This window comes from Haplochromis burtoni, unplaced genomic scaffold (assembly GCF_018398535.1).
Source record: "Haplochromis burtoni strain Fernald_Lab_line unplaced genomic scaffold, NCSU_Asbu1 Contig_684, whole genome shotgun sequence".
In the NCBI taxonomy this organism is placed as follows: Eukaryota; Metazoa; Chordata; class Actinopteri; order Cichliformes; family Cichlidae; genus Haplochromis; species Haplochromis burtoni.
Genome location: NW_024583045.1, coordinates 188945 through 211055, shown reverse-complemented (window position 1 = coordinate 211055; position 22111 = coordinate 188945). Strand labels below are relative to the sequence as shown.

Genomic DNA, 22111 nt, shown 5'->3' with positions numbered 1-22111 from the left:
TATAATACAATATAATATAATATAATATAATATAATATAATATAGCTCTTTCAAATGACCATACCTCCAACAGGCCACCAACCTTCATGCAAAGCCCCAGCAGTGGTGTGATGGTAGGGAAGAGGAGTCGGCATGAAACCAGAAAATGATGATGATGAAGGCTTAGCGGAGTTTGCAGGCTGAAGGTTGCTTGTGTAAGAAGCAGTAGGCACTGCTGGTTTGGGGGTGTAAGGTCTATGTTGGGATGGAAGGTTGGGTTTAGGCAGTAAGGGGGGTGGAGTATTGTAGTAACTAGGGAGGGGTTTGGGTGTAACCATTCTCCCCAGCTGAGCAATGCGATCAAGCTGTGCCTGGAAAAATACAAACCAAGCATGATCCTTTGTTTTAATGTCAACATTTTTCAAATAAACATAATTTCTATTACAAGAAAGAAGCCAAACTGAGCTCAGATACTGAAAAAGTTTTTCATGAAACTTTATCATCCCACATGTGTGCTATTGGACTCAATACACATTCAACTTCTAAATGAAATTTCCATTTAGCTTTGTTTTCAGTTTAAAAAAAGTAAAATCTCGGATTTCAGCAGTTAATGCTTTATTTAAGAGCTAATGCTAACTGTCTGTGTCTGTGGTGAATTTATTCACACAGATTTTATTTCCAACGGCCTGTTTGCTGCAGAAGACATGAGATTAAGCAATAGGAAGCATGAACCATACTCCCAGTCTACAAGCCTACGAGCCATATGATCATTACCCTGGGCTTAAAGAAGCAAAAAGCTCTTCAGCTTTGGAGTTTGGATGATCAAAGAAAAACCTCCTTAGACTGGTCAACAAAGGTCATTTCTGTAGGGAACGAACATTTTTCTTGATGGTAGATTATTTTATCTTGTGTAATACAACATAATGATGTGAAAAAAGACAATAGACCTGCAATACCTCACAACTTTGCAACAGATAGAGCATGGTACCATTTTTTGGTCTTCTAAGACAGTTATGCTATTTTTGTGAGGTTGTCCAATATGAGCATGTCTCTGCCAGACATTTTCTTATGAGTATTTACGTACAAAATTAGACAAAACAAACCATGTGAACTCTATACCAGCCCCAAGCCCCCCATTGTACCTGTCTGTATCTGTTCCTCAGCCTGATTAGAAACAGTTGGTCTTTTGTTTGGGTCATGCCATCCACATGATGATTCTGACGATGATGCTGGGATAGGTGGGTGTTTGAGTAAGTCAGTCTGATATTCCCTGCTCCTGAAACAGTGGGTGTGGGTTTGACTGTTTCAGCTGTAATTTCTGGTCTGTTGGTGACAAATGCGCCATGAGCCCATGGGTGCGGGAGAGCTGCAGGGTGTGACCCTAGGATGAGAACCATGAATTGCAATAAGGCTTAAAATTACAGAAAATAACAGAAAACTAATATTGTTGTGTGTTCAACCCACACTTTTTAGAAAGGAAATTATAGCATGCTACTTTATTCACCTTGATTTTGATGAGGTAAAGATCTTTGTCCTGGCCAGGAAGGGTACAGGGGATAATGATGATGACGATGATGGTGTAAAGACCAGCTAGAGGTTGGAGGGACTCTGGGAGGCTGGAAATGCCTGCCTGGATTCACATTAGTGTGCCTTCCCGTGTTTCTGTCTTGGTTTCCATATGTAACCCTCTGGGTGGTAGTTTGTCCTCTTCCCTGGTTGGTTTGATGAAGCCAGGGGTGAAGGGGCTCCATTATGGGGAAATTGCTCATTTGAGGCTTTACAGTTGGTTTGTGTATCCATTTGTCTTCTCTTTGTGTGCCCTCATCTCTGGTTCCACCTTTTGCTGAATGTGATGTAAAGATGTTGGAGGATGAAGACTTTGCATGCATTAGTGTTTTCTTCTCTGGTGAAGGTCGAGTGTAAAATCTCGGTTGTGTTGTTGACCTCAAGATATCTCGTGTATTGTAGCTCTCTGTAACCAACTTTTCTGTGTCTTTCTTTCTCCCTTCTGTTTCTATTTGATATTTCTCTTGCTCCTCCAATGCTTTTAGAAGCAGGTTTTTATTGTTGATGCCATTTCCTTGAGTTTGCTTTGTCATCTCTACTTTATTTATCTCGGGTTTCTTTAAGTGTACAACATCCTTCGTCTTTTCTTCAACAGGCTGTAAAGCTGAATTATTTATTTTAGGAGTGACGATTGTCTTTGGATTAGGTAAATGGTTTCTACCTGGCAAATGACCTACGTGGGGATTAGTCTCCTTAACTGATGGAAAGGGGGTAATGCTAATTGCAAGCTGCTGAGCTGTAATAAGGATTTCACTATTTAAATCTTCCTTAGCATCCAAACTGTCACCAGTTTTGTAAATATATTCATCATAGTACTCATCTTCCTCTGTCTGATACTCAGCAGATAAGGTTTCATAGCTTTCCACTGTGGTTGGAACAGTTGTTGCAGTTGTAGTAGTTGTAGTAGTGGTAGTTGTAATGGGCGTTGTTGTCATTGGAGTGGTGGTTGTTGTTGGGGGAAGAGTTGTTTGGGGTTTGTTTGATGAATGGTAGAGGGGGTTAAGATGTGGGTGGATTCTTCTCACTGGGGGTTTTCTACGTCTGTAAGGGCGCCTTCTTCTGTTTGAACCAGCAGAAACAAAGTCAACGTTTCTTCCTCCCTCTCCTAAGTGCTTATTTTCTGACTGTTCGACTGGGTGACGAACTCCAGAAGGAACTGTAGTCCTGGGAGAAGCAGTCTGAAGAATCTGACTTTCTAATGTTTCAGAGTGTTTTTTCACATCCTCCTTCTGGCCTGTGTTTGAATGTACCTCAGGATTAAGTTTCGCATTGATAGGAAAATCTGTCTGAGGTGTAGTGGTGTGATGTAAGTTGTAAGCAGCAGTATTAACCATAGTTGCAACTGCAGTTGTAGGCTTGGCTGTACTTGGCTGGATGATTACCGTGCTTGGCTCCTCAAGTGTCTGCTCAGTGGGCAGAGCAGCACCTGGTTTCGCATTAGCTTTTGCCAGTATCTCTGCCCAACGATTTGGATCCAACTCCTTAATGGATTTATTAGGTTTTCTCTTTGAATCTTTCATTCGTATCCTTTTCGAAAAACCGTTAGGATTCCTTTGCCTCGATCCTACCTTCTCAGGGAGTTGTGTAGAAAAAGGACGCACAATTTCTTGAAAATCTCCCCCTGAGCCTTCTCGTTCTTCCAAAGCAACTGTCAAAATAGGATGCTCTTTCTCAGTTTGTACTTTAGTCTTTTCAGAAGCCTTTTCTCCCCTGACTTCCACTATGTGAGTCAGCATGTCAGCTCCATACAGATTGGAGGCCAAGCAGCTATATTCCCCTGCATCTTCTAGCGTCAGTCTTCTTACAACCAACGTCCCATTCTCCATCACTTCTGCTCTTCTTGTCTGTTGTGTGGGGAGAAGAACTTGATTTCTGGGTAGATACCATATAGTGTGACTGGGATGAGCCGAGGTCACCTCACAAGGAAGAGAGAAAGTGTTCCCTCTCTCAACTGTAATTTTCTCACCATTGAAAGCTGTTGGACTCAGTGAGCGCTCTTTGATGGTTAGTCTCAAGGGCATCAAGTCCACACCGACTTTAGTTCTGACAATACAGTGGTAGACACCGGAGTCAGACAGTGTGGCATTCAAAATCACAAGCTGCCCATTTTCAGAAATGTGTATTTTATCAGTTACATCCTCCACAACGGACAAATCTGGAAGCATCCACTCCATTTTCACCTGTGGATCAGATGCAATGACACTGCACTCTAAGTTAACCTTTGATCCTTCAAGAGCAGTCTGAACGCGTCCTGCTGTCCCTCTGCGAATTAGTGCCCAGGAAGACGCAAAGTCACTGTCATCTTCAGCCCTGTGGATGTTGATGTCCTTTGTAATTAAAGTAGTGAAATCCATCACCAGTTTCTTGGTCGTTGTCTGCTTTCTATTAAGCCTCAAAGTGACTCTGGGTTGAAGCAGCCATGAGGGTTCTGCTACCAAATACCCTTTTAGTTCTGTGAAATATGGAGAGTTCTCATTCACAGCTTGTGTGTACTGATAGGTTACTCCACTTGCATTTCCCCTCTGATGACCTCTCTCCAAAATTGCAGGGCTTTCGTAGTAATACGCAACCAGTTGCCACAGATTTTGCAATTTCTCTCGATCAATCTCGCATTCAATAGCAGTCACCAGTGATACATTGACACATAAGTCCCTAGGTGAACGTGGATTTGCCGCCCACGTCATAGGTGAACTGTCTCCAGGATGGCGAACATCACATGCCACATGAGCACTGTTTCCATGGCTATCTGAGAGAACAATGGTCAAATGACCTAAAGGTTTTTCAAAGTCCCCAATGTATGGAGCGTCAGGCTCTGCTTCTGATTCAGCCCACACTGGATTGTCCCACTTTTTGAGAGGGGAATGAAGAGCCGGTCGTTCACATGTAAGCTTGTCTGGAGTTAACCCGAGAAAAAGGGTCCCATTCAGGTGCTGAGGTGAGGAACACTGTGGGCATATGTCTTTGGATCCACGTTCTTTCTTACACTTTATTACTCCTGGAAGGATGTGAGGGGAAAAAGTTTGGAGGGAAAAGTAAGGCATTGAGGTAAAATAAGGGAAAATATAAGAGATGATAGGAAAACAAGGTGAAATAGTGAAATTACAATGAATTAGAGAAAGTGCATGTACCATAAAAAATATTTAATTATAATATTGTGGCGGAGGCGTGGCCCCGGGCGCAGCTGCAGGGGAGGAGTGGAGCGGAAGGCTCAACAGGGCGGCGCTGCGAGGCCGGTAAGAACAGCTGATGTTGTTTATGGACTGATGATGGTCTCCCTCCGCTGTGTTTATAGTGAGACGAGGAGGAGCGGCCAAAAAGAGATCAGCTGGGCTCGTGAGCTGTCAGACTGTGAGACTGAGTCAGCTGTCATAACGCAAATACTGAATAAATGTGGAAGTTGGCAGTACATACCTGTGTGTGCGTGTGTTTGTGCCTGGCGTATTCCACAAATATGTTTCCAGGCTTTCAAAGTGCTCATGTGATGAAATAGGGCTAGGGTTATGCTTTCATACCTTCATGTGTGGAGCTCCATTCCATCAACCAGTGGAGCTGACAGTTGCAGGTCCAAGGATTACCATGTAACGAGAGGAGCTCAAGTCTGGGAGCTGTCTGCAGAGCTCCGGCAGGTAACTGCTCCAACAGATTGTCTGATAGATGTAAGTGTCTGAGACAAAAACATTTACACGGTGTCTTTGTTAAAGGGTCTTCAGAGTGATGGGGACTGGAAAGATTGTTGAGTACATTGCACATATTGAAAGGAAACCCATGTATTACATTACCTGTGTATCCAATCCTATCCTAGATCCACAATGCAAGAATTTTAGGAACTATCGAAACTCTTTAAACACTGTTTTCGGGGTCCTGTTTAGCTTCTGTTTGAAGGTTGCTACACTCTAAGAGAAATTTCTGAGCAACACATATGTGATTGGTCTGAGAGTAAGCATACATTAACTGAAACAATCATTTTGGGGGCTATTATCAGTTGCACTGGGAGCTAAAGGCCTCTAAAAAGTGTCTTCTTATATTCAACACATAAAAACACAGAATATGTCACTTGTAATCAGACATTATGTTGCTTAAACTAAAACAGTACATCTCTCTGCCTACTTCAGGATTACGCAATCCAAAACACACGACAAAAACACAGCTCCAGTTTGTTAAGGCCTGAGTCTGGGTTTGCTCTCACAACCATCAGCTGGCTAATATGGGACATTAGCATTTCTATTGGCGGCACCATGCAAACCAAAAATGAAAGAAATAAAAAATAGGATGGCAGTCTCCTTACAATCAGGTGAAATCTGCTGTTGCCTGGTGATTTCATTGGATTTTTTGATATTTAGCAGCCAGTTTTCAGTAGCTGTGGTGACCAACTGGTCTGACCGACCACTTTTAATGGAAGGTGACTGCACGGGTCATCTGTTAGAAGCGACCTAACTCAAGATTTCTGAACACCTAAATCCTTTTACAGTTAAATGAAAGCAGCTATGTCACTACTTCTGGAAGAATTTCAGTTTTAGATCAATATGGTTCCAGTTCCAGCCTTTGAATTCTAGTTGATGTAAATTTCTGCAAATGCAGATGGTCATTTATTTTTATTTATTTATTTTAAAATTATATTTACATCTAATCACTATATTATCAGAAACAGACTGCATGGAATTACAAACTCAAGTTACAGTACAAACTGATAGCAGACCGACTCCATTAATTTTCATTTCATTGCCATCTTGAGGCATCATGATGACAGCAGCTGACTTAAACTGGTTACAGACCCGGTCTTCATGGCAACCATTTAATAGGCAACAAGATAGCAAATTCATTACACATGGTTGTAATAATTTCCTTTGTGCTGTGGTGCCTTGTAGCATAAGTATGCAGTGCTCAAAGGAGAACCGCACAGAGTTTACGTTTGTTTGTCAGGTTCTTTGAGCCATTCTAGTTTCTAAATGAATGCCAGGGCACAAGGTTTCCTAGTAGAGAGCTACACTGTGAACCATATTTTGAACGGCTTGGCTTACTTGCGTATATTTACTTCCAATCAAAATAATGTAAATAGATAATTAGGTACAAACTCAATAACCTTAAGTTAGTTTCAGATAAATTTCTCGATGTCTTACTTGAGTCCTGAGGTCCAAAAGTGTCCTAGTACTGACACTGTTATGAAGGTATGCGGGTGGACCTCTTTGAGAAGGTTCCCCTCCAGCTGCAGGAGTTTTAGGGAGGTCAGGCCAGAAAAGGAGTATGGCTCTATAAAGTCTATAAGGTTGTGGTCCAAATGGAGACGAATCAAACCGACAAGACCCTCGAACAAACCAGGATTTATTGACCTTAGCTTGTTGTAACTCAGCTTCAAGATCTGTAAAATAGTGAATGAGAGAACTATGAAAAGACAGAAAGACATTTTCAAAGATAGCTGCAGTCTTTAGTTGGCCTGTGATGTTGCTACGGCACAAGAGTAATCAGGCAGTTGCAGTTGAGCCTCATTCCACCTGTCTAATGTGCAGTAATAAAGTCCAGAGTCTCTCATTTTTAATTCTGATGTAATTGCATGGATCACTGGTGTGTTTAAAAAGCTAAATTAGGCGTTGATCAGATCCATCTGGACCCAACAGGACTCATTGCAACTTTAGTCAAGCAATCAAAGAACAGCTAATTACTGGCTTATATGTGGTTTACACAGGAGAAGATTGAACTCTGTGCATACACTGTATGCCATTGGTGTTCGTTTCTTTTACACTTATCATTTCTTCATTGTAATCTGTGTTTCCATAAAAAACATTTAATGTCACTGGTAGAAAGAGAAAAACCATCTGATCTACAGAGTGTGATGCAGAAGTAAACTTGGCTGTTGAATGAAATTTCCACTTATGACCTAATCAAGTTTGAGTCCAGTGAGTTTTGACTTTTTATTTTGATAAAAGCAGCAGTTCCTTCTGTTTATACCAACCGTAATAAACAGGGTCAAGATATGAATGTGATGTATACAAAGAGACAAACTTTACCTGTAGTGATCTCAAGCTGTAAAAAGCTCCAGGATGAACCGTGTTAATGTCGTTGCCATGCAACATGAGCATTTCTAGCTGCCGCAGTGACCTGAATTCAGACCCCTCCACCTCCGTCAGGCTGTTATATCTGTTAGAGAAAACAAACAGGACCAGGTACTGTTATGGCATAAGGCGAAGAAGGCAACAATATTCAGCAATCTATGTGTGTAAATGTGACCTTTCAGATAAAAGGAAAATGCTTGAAGGACTGACAAGTGGAAAGAATGAAGGGTGACAGAGAGTGTTCAGACAGACTTTGACCCACAATGGTTTTTTCCTCCTTAAAGCTTTCCTATTTTTAAATCAGAGGAAACGCATGTGCAGATTCAAGTGATTTATCTTCTTTACAAAGAAGATCTAAAACAGCACCAATGTGGAACAGGAAGTAGCCTAACATGTTCAGAAAGTAGGCGCAGTTTTCTAAGATATTATTTCTATTATTTCTAACAGTTCCAGAGTAAAAAAAAAAAAAGACAAAATGATCATGATATGTCAGCATTTCCAGTAACTGGTTATGAACTTTTCATATAGCTTTGCCATGCAAAACCACTCTGCAAACCTCCTCAAAACCTCTTCTGGCATCAACATCAACACAAAAACTGCGCTGGTGCTTCATGGCCGAGCAGCTCCTTTATGTGGCCATGCACTTTTGTCCATACATTCATTCATGTCAACATTTATCAGAAACAGCTACATCCTCAGCCCCACATCGACTATACGAGTCTCAAGTATGTTAGACTACTTGGTGTTTAGAAGTCAGCCTCCATCTCCTTACAGCTTTAAATCCCCATGTGCTACAGCAGTCCCCTGTGCTGTAGGCGGTCCATACCATCCTCCAGGCCATTTACTGAACAGTTCCTTTGAAAGACAGTGGAAACCCGCAGTTTTCTTTTGAATTCAAACTGCATGTCTCTAAACCTACACTAAAGGAAACAGGCCCAAGAGTCTAAATAAAACACCCAAACATGTCTGGTGTGAACATTTAGAGTTAAAATCCCTCCACCCTATTTTCAGGGTGGTCCCGTCATCGGAAGTTTTAAATCTGTTTGTTCCCTAAAGGCTCGTGGTCCCCTTCCAAATGTATTCTCTGTGCAGTGTCCTGCCGAAATTCCCTTTGTTCCTAATACTATAGACGCCGCCGCCACACACAAAGTCATCAGGAGTCAATATGGAATCGTAAGCCTTCGCTCTCGCATCGTAGCCCTGAGTGTTTCTTGGCTTCACTTTGGAGAGCTGTAGCTGTAGGAACACTCATGTCCGATTTAGTCTGAGTGAACGTTAAACAAACGCTGCCATGCGAGCGTCCGAGTACATCTTATAATGTCTGACTGAGCCCATGTAAGAAAAGCACAAGTCATTTGTCCTCTGAACTTTTACAATCAACAAGTGAAAGACATGTGGCCTCTATGCTCTACCCAGGCAGCTCCTAAAATGGTCTCTTAAACTAAATGGAGTTTATTTTCCAATGGGACAGTTTGCATCTTTGTCCGATGGTGACAACAGTTCAGACAAATGACTGTAGACATTATTGTCAAGAGTTCAGGTGTAAGCATGGCTGCTGGTCGTACTAAGCTTCCTAGTGAAACATCAAACACGTAGTGGTTAAAGCCTTGATTAAACTACGAGTCCCCTAGGGTCCACTTTACTCTATGGAACATATATTTCATCATCAGACAGTAAACACCTGTGATGTAATCCAACGTGCACCGCCGTAGAAATGTAAGTACACATCAGTGCAGTCCAGAGCTGTTGAGATCAAGTCCACCTGGGCACAGGGACCTCGGGAGGAAAAGACTGTTGCAGAAACAACACACTCTTCACTAGCAGAGACAGTGCCAACGCTTTCAGGCAGAACGCACAACAATTTTTGGTCCGTTCGCTCCAGCTAGCGGTCAGCGCAGTGCATGCCGTTCCCTATGTGAAAGGGTCTTAAATCAGGCCTTCATACAATGCATCAAGTATGCATATCCCACCCAGTGGCAGACTTCAAAGAAGTATAAGAGGAATGACTGAATGAATTAATCCACAGAGGAGAATAATTGAGGCATGACTAATAAAATAATCACCATTTAAAGAAGATAAACAGGATTTTTGGGAACTTCAGAAACGCTGGGTTCATTTCAGATGGACATACAGCAGATGAAAAAAGCCTTTTTAATTTTAGTTGTTGACTAGCAGCTTATAAAACTAAGCTAACATGAGCCTCAGAAGGTCCGATACTCTGTAGAAAACTGTTTTTATTCTTTCCAGCAGTTTTTTTTCTTTTTAATGGCTTGATGGCTACGTACATGATGCAACCTTTGCTTTAAATTATAGGCAAACACAGGTGTTACCAATCACATTAACAAGGTTAAGTCCATTTCTAAGCCTTAATTAATGTGATTTATAATACCTGTGTTTACCTACGATTCTCTGTCAAAACAGAAAACATGGAAACCTACAAACTGCCTTGGTGTACATACAGCTCTTACACCCAGGAGTAGGGATGGGTACCGGTATCCAGTGCCATTCTGACATAAACGGTAGTAACCAGACCGAAAAGCAGCGCACATTTCGGTGCTTTATTTTGGTGCTTTTTTTTTCCTGAGCTGTGATACACTTTAGATTCTAGCCAATCATTTTACGTTTCCGAGGATAGTAGGCGGGTCCAGGTACGTACGTTCTTTTAGAGCAGAGCTACAGATTAAAAATGACCAAGGCAAAGTGGTTTTTACGTTGAGTAGGCTAACCACGTTATTAAAATTAACGCATGTAAGGTGAACTAGCAAACATCATCATAGCTACATGCGGCTGTCCTCTTGTTTGATGGCAGATGACTCCCTTCACCCTGGCCAAAAAGGCTAAAATGACCAAAGAAAAAGTGGAAAACAGTTAAACATGAGAGGTTTTTGGACAAAGTTTGTGTTTTTTCCATTGTTTAAGCACTGCTTCCAGCCAAGAGTGATACCATATATGCCCATAGCTGCAGAAAAGGCTAACATTGTTATCTTTTTACAAAAAAACAGCTGAACATGAGAGGTTTTTGGACCAATTTTGTGTTCTCCATTCTTTAAGCACCGGTTTGAGCACCGTTTCAAAAGTACCAGTTTGGTACTGGTATCGGATAAAACCTAAATGATACCCATCCCTACCCAGGAGTGATTCACAGGAGCTGAAGTTTGCTCTCTGCTTGTTTAATTTCAGAGCAGATAAAGTACAGATGGTTCCAGCATCTCTGCTGTGCTACAGTTGAATCAGGTAAGATTTTCCTGGACACTTTTGATTGCACCTTGTACAACATTATATTATGTGCAATATTGTTGCAGATGTGAAAATGTTTTTGCTGAAGGGTGTAACTTCATGTTAATTTTTTATTTGTCTTGCTCTAATTCATTCAGTAACTGTCCCTGCAGTGTAAAACATGCATTATGCTTTGATTCAGCTGCAGCGGCGTGATAGCTTTTCACACAGAACAGGAGCCCATATGGAAACTGTTTGCCTCCTGTGAACTGCAGGTTGGCACTGCATGGTGCTTAGTGGACCACATACCCCCTGAAGTACTTATATTAGGATGCATATAATGAGTTAAAGTATCATAAATAGAATAATCTATGAAAAGTAAGTAAACTACACTCGTGAAATGCAGTGAAAGGTTTTTCCCAAAACAGAGCCTCACACCCAAACCCCTCCTGTGGACAGTAGTGCTGTTTGCCAAGCAGTTTGATAGATGGATATGTATTGTTTGGAGCCAAGATAATTAGACAAGGCTGTGTGTTACATACAAAACAGTGGCTGGTGATTTTTTTTCCTACTGTGCTGGAGGGCAGTGAAAGCTCTATCCATAATTCCCACATGGAAGCTATTAGGAGATTTACTCTAGTATCACATGCTGGTGCTAAGCCCTTATCTTCTGGGCTTAAGACAAATGTTGTCATATTAAATGCACCAGGGCCACTTGCTGCCTGGGGTTTCTTTAGTTGATATGGCAGGTTGATAAGATGCATGGCAAGCAATAATCCTTCTTCTTGATTGTAATCTCTCTTTAAGATTAATGTCATTAAAACAATTGTAAATATTTATCATGACTTGGTTTGCGAGGCAGCTCGATCATTAGTTACAGAAAGAAAACAAGACCATGGCATTCCACACGGCTTCATGTGTTTAGTTTTCTTCCCCTTGGACTGACATTTGGTAATTGTGTCTTAGTGTGTGTGGGATCTTACCCCAGGTTCAGCCGCTCTGTGTCCTTAGGAAGAGTTTTTGGTATGCTGGTGAGGTGTCTGAAAGTACAGTGGACCTCTCTGACACCTGGACAGCTGCAGCTCCGGGGGCAGGATGGGACGGTGTGGACAGGAATGATCTAGAGGAAGTTTAAAGGAAGAAATCCATGAAGTGATATCAGGCAAATGTAGAAATTCAGAAGACAAATGGGCCTCTATACATTTTTTTACCATTTGCCACAGCAGTGATGAAAGGAGCAGGGAAAACCACGCTGTAGCCAGGCTGCGGGCGACCTTGGCGCACCACCACAGTGCCATGACTGGATGGCTGTTTGACTGATCACGTCATGAACACACCTGTTGGTGCAGATTTGTGTTAACAAAAAGATCTCTCGCAGTGCCGTGTACCTTACAAACATCATCACATAACACACTCTTTTCTTTATATTGATCCGTGTGCGGAGTAGATGGTATTGTAGCGGAAACCATCAGACTACCACACTCTTGCTTAGCGCATGCTGGAATGGACTGCTGATAGAATAAGCTGTCGAACTGTTAGGAAAGATGTAATGATAAAAACTTTTTTATTTCGTAGGTGTGTTCAGCTGCAGAGCATAAATCCTTCAATGATGAAGGATGCAATACAGCAGATTCTTTGGCCAACTACAGTCATGTGAAACAGACAGATTTCACAGGAACCCCCCCCCCACACACACACACACACACACGACAAGTACAGTGCTGTTGCTTGCACAGGAGTTCAGAAGGAAAGTAGCAGCCAGCTGCTCTAATCAAACGCACTTCATTAACTGATCCCCTATAAAAGCTGAAGTTTTGGCATTTTGCTGGTTTGGACCATTCAGGTTTGTCTTAGTGCAAAGCCCGAATCTGGAGAGGATGTCCCAGCAAAGTCACCTGAAGGTCTGAGAAATGCTCAGAGAAACTACAACAACTTCACCTCAGACTCTGCAGGCCTCTGCTAGCATGTTAAATGTTAAAGTTAATGACAGTGCCGTTTGAAGTTTTTAGTGCCTTCTAAGTTTTTGAATCCTTTCTCACCCTTTCTCGTTTTACATTTAGATTTCATTTGAGATTTAAGGAGCTATGATGAAAGTAAAAATGTAAATGACCATAATGTCTCTCAAATTAAATCGCATCAGTAACCGTTTCCACAAGCCCAAGGTGATGGAAGAGACAGAGGAAAGAACACCGGTAGCATTCAAAGCATGAGAAGCAGTGAGAAAGGAAATGAGAGTCGTGAGAAAAAGTCGACAGTAGTTCTTGTCGTGCCAAACTATTCAGCCTCAAGGTGGACGAAACATCCTGGAGAGGTTAGTGCACTTGGTTTAATCCTGTCCGTCACTACAGTAGCCTGTAAATCCTCTCATAACCAACATAGTCGTGTAAAAACAATGGCTGCACTTGGTTTGAATATTTTAATAAGTCACCTGAAATAAATACAACAGGATAGAATGAAATACAATAAACAGTGGAATGGAAAATAACTACTTAGCACTGGAAACTTGTCAGCCGTAGCTCGCTGCAGTGCCAGGGCGCTTGGCAGCCATTAGCCTAGTTTAAACATGCTCCTTTGAGAACAATACATGCCAATTACATACAACCAAGCACAATAAAAACACACACACACTGAATCCCACGTGCACGTGATATTGCTACATAGTTAGCCAAGATACAAATAAAGGAAGAGAACAGATAGAACCAAACATCACGAGCATATTTTAAGTCATTTGAGGCCATTTAAGGGTTTCTAGTTTCCTTGTGTGTCTCTGTGCTCTCGTCCCTCGAAGGCAGGCTGATTCATCTAACAGCTGGTTGTGTGTGCGTGTGTGTTTGACAGGAGGTCCTACAACGTGACATTTGATTTTTTATTATCATTGCAACACAAATCTACGATCGTGCACTTCTCATTTTTCTTGCCACTACAGAGGTCAGGTCATCATCACCTGGATTTAGTCATGACAGTTTTAATCAAAATAAAGAATCTGTTCACACACAAGCGGGAAAAAGACCTAAATGGACCGTTCTGTGTCAAAAACAATATTTTTCCCCTTTTGTAGTTAAAATAAAACATTCTGCATGATTTTGACGTTCCAGGAATAGTTTAAATTTCATAATAACAAGACTAAACGACCCAGCAAAGTATATCACTCGTAGTGGGAAGAAGCTGTAGAGACCTACGTCTACATGTTGTAGCTGTGATGGGGCAGTCTCGCCTGATCATGGGGGCTACTCCTGTTTATGTCTGCGTAGCTGCTGGTCTCTCGGTTTAGCCCACATGTCTAAGAATGCACAAGTCGGAGTGAAATGGAGTGTTAAACACCAAACACTCCATTTCAGCCATTGTGAGCTTCTGATCTATGCTTCTTCGCCTTTCATGTTTTTGCTTTTTTCCACACGTCTTCCTCTTTGCGGTGACTTCTGCTTTCCGTCCAAAGCGACTTATTGACCAATTTAACCTACACAAACTTTTTCAAAGACCACACACGAGTACATCTCATGGACTTCTGCATTGGCTAAGTTTTCTAAATCATTCCCTCTGTGTCGCCAAAGGCCTGCAAAAAAGCGGATACAACCGTGGGAACGTGAATTGGACTTAAGAGTCTACAGGAAGGATGTCAAACTCGTTTTACATGGTGGGTCACATACGGTCCGCTTTGATCTTAAGCTGCCCGACCTGTGAAACCCCCTGTTCTGTCAGCATAAAGACTTCTAACCACACATTTAATCCTTAAGCTATGTCCCTATAAGAACATGAAGGCCATTTTCAACAGTACTTCTAGAGTTTTTCTACATGATAAAGAAATCCTGCTGTTGGTTTAAATTGTAAGAAATAAATGTGCAAAACTAAAGGAAACAAAAAAGATAGAAGACCCATTGTGACAGACAGACACTTCTATATTAGATTATTAACAAAACAGTTACTTAATTACTTTTTTATAACAAATTATTCTATGCCCTCCCTCTCATTTTTCAAATCTGTCCAGTGGGCCAGATTGGAGTCTTTGCTGTGCCAATTCTGGCCCCCAGACCTTATGTTTGACACCCCTGGTCTACAACCTTGCCATGAGGCTTATGAGCCCTGAAATATCCTGCTCAGTATGAGTATGATAGCAGCAGTTTGGGTTCATACAGGGAAAAATGTGTCCTCCACGAAGAGTTCAGGGGCTAAGGAAAATAATCTCTGGAGCTTTGGGGTCAAGGATGATATCACAGTATTCACAATAAATGTCCACGTAGCTTCAAACATCCATTCTGTGCTTTCAATGACATGTTAAAAGCAGTTTTGTTGCAGTTTATTGGGTGTTACACATACCTGAGCAGCAACTTCATGTCATAAAACTTAAAAACTAGGAGCCAGTTTCATCGACAGCTCCTGCATAGATTTTATAGTCCAGTAAAGGTGTCCGTTTGGTCTCAGTCTCCAGTGTGAATGGATATGCTGATCACAGAGGAAAAGAAGAAAGGGTAAAGAAGTGTTTTACCCTTTCTTTAACACCTTTAACATTTCTCTGCCTGAAAATGCTGGAAACAAAAAGTAAAAGCTGGAAATTAATGTGTAAAGTGAGAGAGGGCAAGAGGTCGAAGAAAGGAAAAAAATACAAAAGAGAAGAAGATTAAAAAACAGAGGCATGAGAAAACACACGAGGAGATGAGAAAAGGGTTTCCCTGAACTATGCAACCATAAAGCACCTGTTTCAGGCTTCCTCCCGACAGAGATTAAATGCATATACCTCCTGAAAGGGGCAGAGCACAAAACTCTGTTTCTTATCAATTTCACGTGTTTCCTGGAAAAAGTTTTTTTCTTTATATCACTGCCAAAATACATCAATCTTTCCTTTATTTCTTTGTATATGGTCATGCTGTCTTATAGCCATTCAGTTCTTTTCATCTCCACTGCACTTTTAAACACCTTGAGTGAATGAAGCAAAGAAAACTATACTGTAACCTGTAAAGTTGGTTTTCTATTTAGGTCAATGGTATGTTTTGCTAACACTTTACACTTCGGCACATGGATTATCCTTGTGTGGAGTGCGCAAAGAAACTCTATATAATACGGCACTTGGCTTCTTTTATGAGATGTTACTTTTCCCGAATCACACAAAGAGTTTTCTTGTTTGTTCAAACACAAGGTTTGTGACCACTAACTACTTGAGGTTAACTTGTAAGATCACAGCTGTACGGCCCCAGTCACACAGGCCTAGAGACTGTTTCAAGACCACCCAGCAAACACTGGTCACAAGGGAGAAATGTGGGAAAACACTCCTTGTGATTGCTTTGGTTTGTAGCAGATTGCTGCTCCTGCTTAGCAGAGGTGACAAAAGTGCAGACATTCTCTACTCAAGTAGAAGTACAGATACTACTGTGAAAAGCAAAGTAAAAGTTGAAGTACTGACTCAACTTCTTTACGCCAGTAAAAGTTAAAAAGTACAGGCTCTGAAAAGTACTCAAAGTAACAAAGTAGCTCCTTGAAGGACAATTCTACCACGTATTTTTATGCCAATCTAACTGAACCTTGTGCTACATTAATGCAATAATAAATAATATTAGTAGATGGGAATACAAATTTTATTTCAATCTAAATTTTATTCTAATAAAAGAATCACGTACAGGCTGTGATCAGCTGCTGCTCTTTGTGGGTGTACACGTCTGAATTCAACCAGATGTTAGCAGATGTTTTATGAGTCGTCCTGGCTGATTTCCATGCTCTACACTGACAGTCCACTGTTTATGCTGTCTTTATATTTTACACTATACAACCAACTTAACTTCAAGTTCATCTCTGCCCTTTATATGACCTAACTCTGACCATGAACACCACAGCCACTCTGCACTCTCACACACACTTTAAACCCAGCACAGCAAACTAACCTATTTATCCTGCAGTAAGCTGTAGAGTATTTTCATGCAACCTTTAAAAAAACACAGTTACTCTGACACAGTTTGTTTTGTTTTGTAAATACTAAAACAAAACAAATGACTGTTTCTATTTTGTTAGACTTTAGATATTAACTGAACAGAATTCACATTCTTGTGTACAAACATCTTCTTCCCAGTAAGTACAGGATAGAGGTCCAGACAATATTCATAAAGAGCAGATGGTGAGCTAAGAAAGGGGACAATAGAATATTTCCTTATGGAGCAGAAAGGATGGTAAGCCAGCGGTCATTCAACATCAAAATATTTGCAAGCGACTTCTCCTGTGTACTGGTGGAATGTATCGAATCAAGGTATCAGCAACTCTCGACATCAACACTAAGCTTTAGTCAGTATTCAAAGTCAACACATTCCAAGGTAGTTACTATATATCCAAGATGTGCAATTGCAAAAGTACTTTGAGGTGCTTTTCTTATGGCGTGATAGGCTAGAGTTTTAGTTGAACAGATGTGGCGACAGCAGTAACAGAGTCAGGCAGGCTCATTGCTTTTCAATGCAAGTAAGCTACTGAATGTAGTGTACAGTTTCCTACTACAAGCAAGTCTTTAGAGCTTGTCATACTATACCTCCCAGCCTTAATTGTGTTGTTAGGGTAAAAGTACTGTTAGCCAATGATCCGCCACTGAAGACTGATCAAAAGTCAGATCCCTCTCACTTTGATTATTCTTTTAAGAATGCCGGAGTAGGGAAAAATACATCATGTGACGGAAGCTGCGGTGGAACAGTGGGACCATTTTTGCACCTACAAGTCTCCATGACTTGGACATTTGATCTTAATACAACATATGTTAAAACCTCACTGTTTTTGTTTTGTTGTTTTGTTTTTGTTTTTTTTTGTTTGTTTGCTTCTTGCTTTTGGTTGCTGCATCTTTGTATTTGCTGTTATAAAATGCAAAATCTAACAAATACTTGAATTATATAAAAAAAAGAAGAATGCCGGAGTAAAGCCAATACATCTTTATGTCAAAAGCATTATGCTGACAGTCAGCCAAGTCACAGCTGCTTTATTCAAGATAACACATGTCAGGAGAGGACTACAATATGATTCCCACATGTTTTCCATGCACGTCTGTAGGCCTGCGATCATGTGCTGCCCATATATCCTCATTCAGAAATCTCTTTCAACATTATGTACCGAGTGTTGTCATTAGATACTAACCTTGTGGTCATCTAGCAATTATAATGGTTACATTTACTGATTGATGTTGCGGTTATGATTCTTTATTAACGCCTAATCAGCTCATAAGGGAAGAAATGGTAAATGGACTAGAACGTACGCAGCACTTTTCTGTTCTACCTGAGCGCTCAAAGAACTTTATGCAACTTGCCTCATTCACACAGGCACTGTTTGCTATGCTTTTTCTGTCTAACATTCACACAAGTTCACACCACGATGGATGCTTTGCCTCTTGAGCTACAGCAAAATGATAATTGAATGTGTGTATTGCACAAAAAGGCTCTATGTTGGTTTTGCTACTATGAAGGTTGAGAAGAAAGTTTTGGTTTTGGTTTCCCTCCAAGTACTAGGTGTAAATCTCTTATAGTTTTAGCTTAGCATGTGGATGAAGGGAAGCTTAGCTGACTTTACAGCTAATCTAAATGCTGTTGTTGCGTCTTTGTAGAGTGTAGAAGTCTTATTTCTGAAAGCTGGTCCTCATTAGTCATTAAAACAGAGCCGTTTCTAACAAATACTAAACTGTGTATTCATGTTGACCGTCTGTTTGCCTGAAGTGCTCATTTGTACCAGTATGATTAAAATGCATGTTGCCAAAGGACCCGGTTATAGTAAACAAAGATTTGGTCTCACATAAGTCTGTCTCGCACATAGTAAATCATGTATAAACGTTTGCTCTTTGGACACCTTGGTGGGCTGTGGGCATGCATGTCACATTATTTATGTGAGAGCTAATTCACAGCTTTATTAAGACTTGTGGACAAAAGAATGGCAAATTTAATTCTATACAAGCCAACAAACAGATGAATTACTGTGACACTGGTGGCCAAAGCGGCTCTAAAACGATCATGTTTACTGTCTTTGGACTCTTATTAGACAACGTCCAATTGTTAAACATAGAAATTAAGAGTCAACAGTCACATTTCAAACCTCTTAATTGGAGAAAATTACAGTCAGTTCTTGTAAAGTGTTCTACGTAGAAAACGGCACCCTGAAACTTCAACTCAAACAACTGCATCTGGGAGCATTTAACAAGTTCTCATTAGGAAAAACCACCAGAGACTCACCTGAAAATTCCTCTAGAAGATGGAAAACATAAACAGCTTTAGTACAAAATAGACAAAGTCCTTTGTTTTGGCTGCAGGATACAAAGCTTTACAAGAAAACCAGGTGTAGACAAGAAAAAAAGGATCCAGTTGATGTTCTAGTCCTGATGATGTTTGCTGATTTGTAAAGCCACCAACGTCCCGAGGTCTGAGAAGGAGGCAGTAAAAGAGGGGATGGAGCGCTCTGTCTGTGTGTGTGTGGATTAGTTTGACCCTCTGCTGGTCTCTGAGGCATCTGGATTTCAGTTTAACTGCTTTTCCATTTTCCCGTGCCTTTCTGTAACTGTGCAGTCAGGAATGCTGCTTCTCCATCCCCTTCTACACCTACGCTCCCTCCTTCACCTCCTTTATTCATCTCCTATTCCACTCTGTCTTTAACTATTCCTCGCTATTCCCTCTTTGAGGCTCGACTTCCACTTCCTGCAGACTGTCCTGGTAGAAACAGATCACTTTCTTTTCCTTTTTGCTGTTTTCTGTCACTCCTCCGTCTGTCTTAGTTTTTACTCGTCTCTCTATCGCAACATTCTTTCTCTGTTGTCTCTGCCTGTTTTTCTCGTTACACCCTTTCACCTTTCCAACGCTCCCTCTCTAGCTTCCTCCCCCCTCCTGAGGTATATTACAGTGTGTGAATGCATATTAGCCAATTATCATAACCTGTCCACAGATATCGAGCCTGCGGCTACACACGCCGACTCTCTCTTTGCAGAACTTGGCAGGTATTCAGTGTTATTCATTTGATCTGCCTACATAAGATTTACAATGAATTAAACAAGATGGGGACATTTGAGCTGTTCAATTGTGCCTTAAGCCCTGATGCTGTATGAAATACCTGCTGTTCTAACACTGTGGCACCGTACCTGCGCTCTGTTGACACAGCCGTTTTTACAGGCCTGAAGACAGAATTTTCTTTTTACCTCATAGAAACATGAAGTCTGGACTGCGGTACACCTTGGCTAAACATGAATATTAGATGTGTTATGTAAACTGTAATAGATTTGATCTTATTGTTACTATTTGGAAAGAGTTAAGCAACTAACTAAACACGTCAATATGAATAGGCCTTTTGTTGCAGAGCTCTTTTGTTCTCCAGCCCCTCCTATCATTTCACTTTTATGTAGTTTACTTCACCTAGCTTAGGCCAATAATGTGAGGTTTAAAAGTGCAAGCTAAAGCTTGTAAAACACTCAGAGAAATATTTTGCTTTCTGTTCTCTCCACCCCACCTCCCTGCATTCCTCCATTGGAGAATATTATTCTTATTATACTCAAAATTTCTCCTGTCCATGAACTTAGAATCCAAAACTGAAGCCACACAGTACAAATAATTACATTTACGAGGGGGCTGGGTCTTGACTTTATATTCTGTGCAGTTTTTTCATCAGTTTTTTCTTCTTGGAAAAACTGAAAAACATTTCAAGAAGCAAACAAACAGGAACGCTGCTGGAACGATGAGCTTCTGAGGACATTAGTTTTATAATAGCAAAGACTTCTTCATCTCAGATGTACAACTTGTTTGTTTCATAGTATTAAGTTATTGTATGGGTACAGCCCGTTTGGGTACAAAGTTTTTTGGCAAGTTTGCAGCTTCGGGCTGGTAATTGACACCTAAGCCAAATCTAGTTACTAAGCTAGGCCTCCTTGGTTTTCTCTTAGTTTTAGTGCATTCTTATTATGTTTATAGTATTCTGTGCAATTAACTGTACTAACATGTTTCAGTGAGTAAAATTCTATAATTTATTTGCTTCTTTTATTGCATGCATTGCAGCGTGAATTAGCGGGTATTGAGTGCTAATGCTAGCAAGTTTGGTTAGCAAAATGCACTCTGTTGTCTCATCTAATCAGGCTTATTTCTATTGCTAGAAATCCAAAATGGTGACAGCCAGTACATAATTTGGGCAATAAAGTTATTCTCAGAAATTTAATGTTGTCCTTGAAGCGTGTGTTGTTGCCAGGTAATGTTAACATTTAGCTGTGCACACGCAGACATACAACTGTAGGTCTACATATGTGTAGCTCTGCTCAGAGAGAAAAGTACAGGGACTTCCAGTATCAAGAGAACACAGTGAAAAAATGCTACATAAAATGGCCTTGAATGATTCAACCTACCTTAATTAGTTAACACGAGTGGATGGATATCAGCTACAGTAAACGGGTAAAATGTAAAATGTTAAGCTGTAATGTTTCCCCATTTCTTCTATAATTTTTTTAACCTTAGGTATTGTAACATATGTTAAAAAAAAACTAACAGGAAAATACTATATGTTAGCACATATTTATTCTCAGTCCCAGTTTCCATATTATATTATTTTAGCCATATTTGACAAACTATAGAGCATACCAAAATATGAAGTGAACTTTTTGTCTCTATTTGCAGTATTTTTAAATTATTACTATTAAATTAGTTGTTTGGGTTTTTTTCTATGCATTCCAGAGTAAGTACATTCATTTCTACTTTGCCAATCCTCGAGTATCTCCAATCAAGAAATAGCTATAATTTTGCATCACTCTTTAATTTCTTAATTTTTCTATCAACTGCACATGTGCGCACACATGCAAACACATATTTCACTCGTTAGCTTATCATACTAATGATAGTGTTTGGTGCCAGTTCCATTCAGCCAAGCCTCCCCATTATTGTTCTGTCACTTTCTTTAATCAATACATAAAAAAACGTTTTTGACGTTCTATTTTTTCCCTCTTTCTTAATAATTTTTAGATGTGTGTGAGATTTTATTTTTTCCAGCTCATCTTCAGCCATTTAAAATCTTTTTTTTTTCTTATTTACCAGTTGCGGGAATGTCCTAGGAGACACTTGTCTGACCATGTCTGAATGTGATGCGTCTCACACCCACACATAAAACGCTATGGAAAAAGACCTTCAGCAAAATGCTGTTTTCCCATCACTGGGAGCATTCTCTGCCTCGGTGTAGGATTTCACTTGTTTTCTTTGTTTATTGAGACTCTCGGCCAAAGACTTCAGATTAAAGCTTTGTTATTCTGTCTTAACTTTTGTATGATGTTCTGGTGATCTTCCTCTCTGTTCCTGGAGCAGTAATCCCGTAAGCTCTCAAGTTCTCCTTCTTTGTGC

The 22111-nt window shown here is 40.5% G+C and overlaps 1 protein-coding gene across 1 annotated transcript in view; it reads right to left on the bottom strand.

Annotated features, from left to right (window-relative positions):
• Window positions 1-19555, bottom strand: part of si:ch211-159i8.4 (matrix-remodeling-associated protein 5) — a 26577-nt gene extending 7022 nt beyond the window's left edge. The window contains exons 1-9 of the mRNA XM_014330046.2: window positions 18986-19555; window positions 12020-12145; window positions 11792-11928; window positions 7548-7677; window positions 6663-6901; window positions 5058-5209; window positions 1484-4540; window positions 1122-1360; window positions 65-350 (exon numbers count right to left, since the gene is read on the bottom strand). Of these exons, the coding sequence (XP_014185532.1) occupies window positions 65-350; window positions 1122-1360; window positions 1484-4540; window positions 5058-5209; window positions 6663-6901; window positions 7548-7677; window positions 11792-11928; window positions 12020-12106 (4327 nt within the window). The 5' untranslated portion in view covers window positions 12107-12145; window positions 18986-19555. The remainder of the gene's footprint in view (window positions 1-64; window positions 351-1121; window positions 1361-1483; window positions 4541-5057; window positions 5210-6662; window positions 6902-7547; window positions 7678-11791; window positions 11929-12019; window positions 12146-18985) is intronic.
• Between the last annotated feature and the right edge of the window lie 2556 nt (window positions 19556-22111).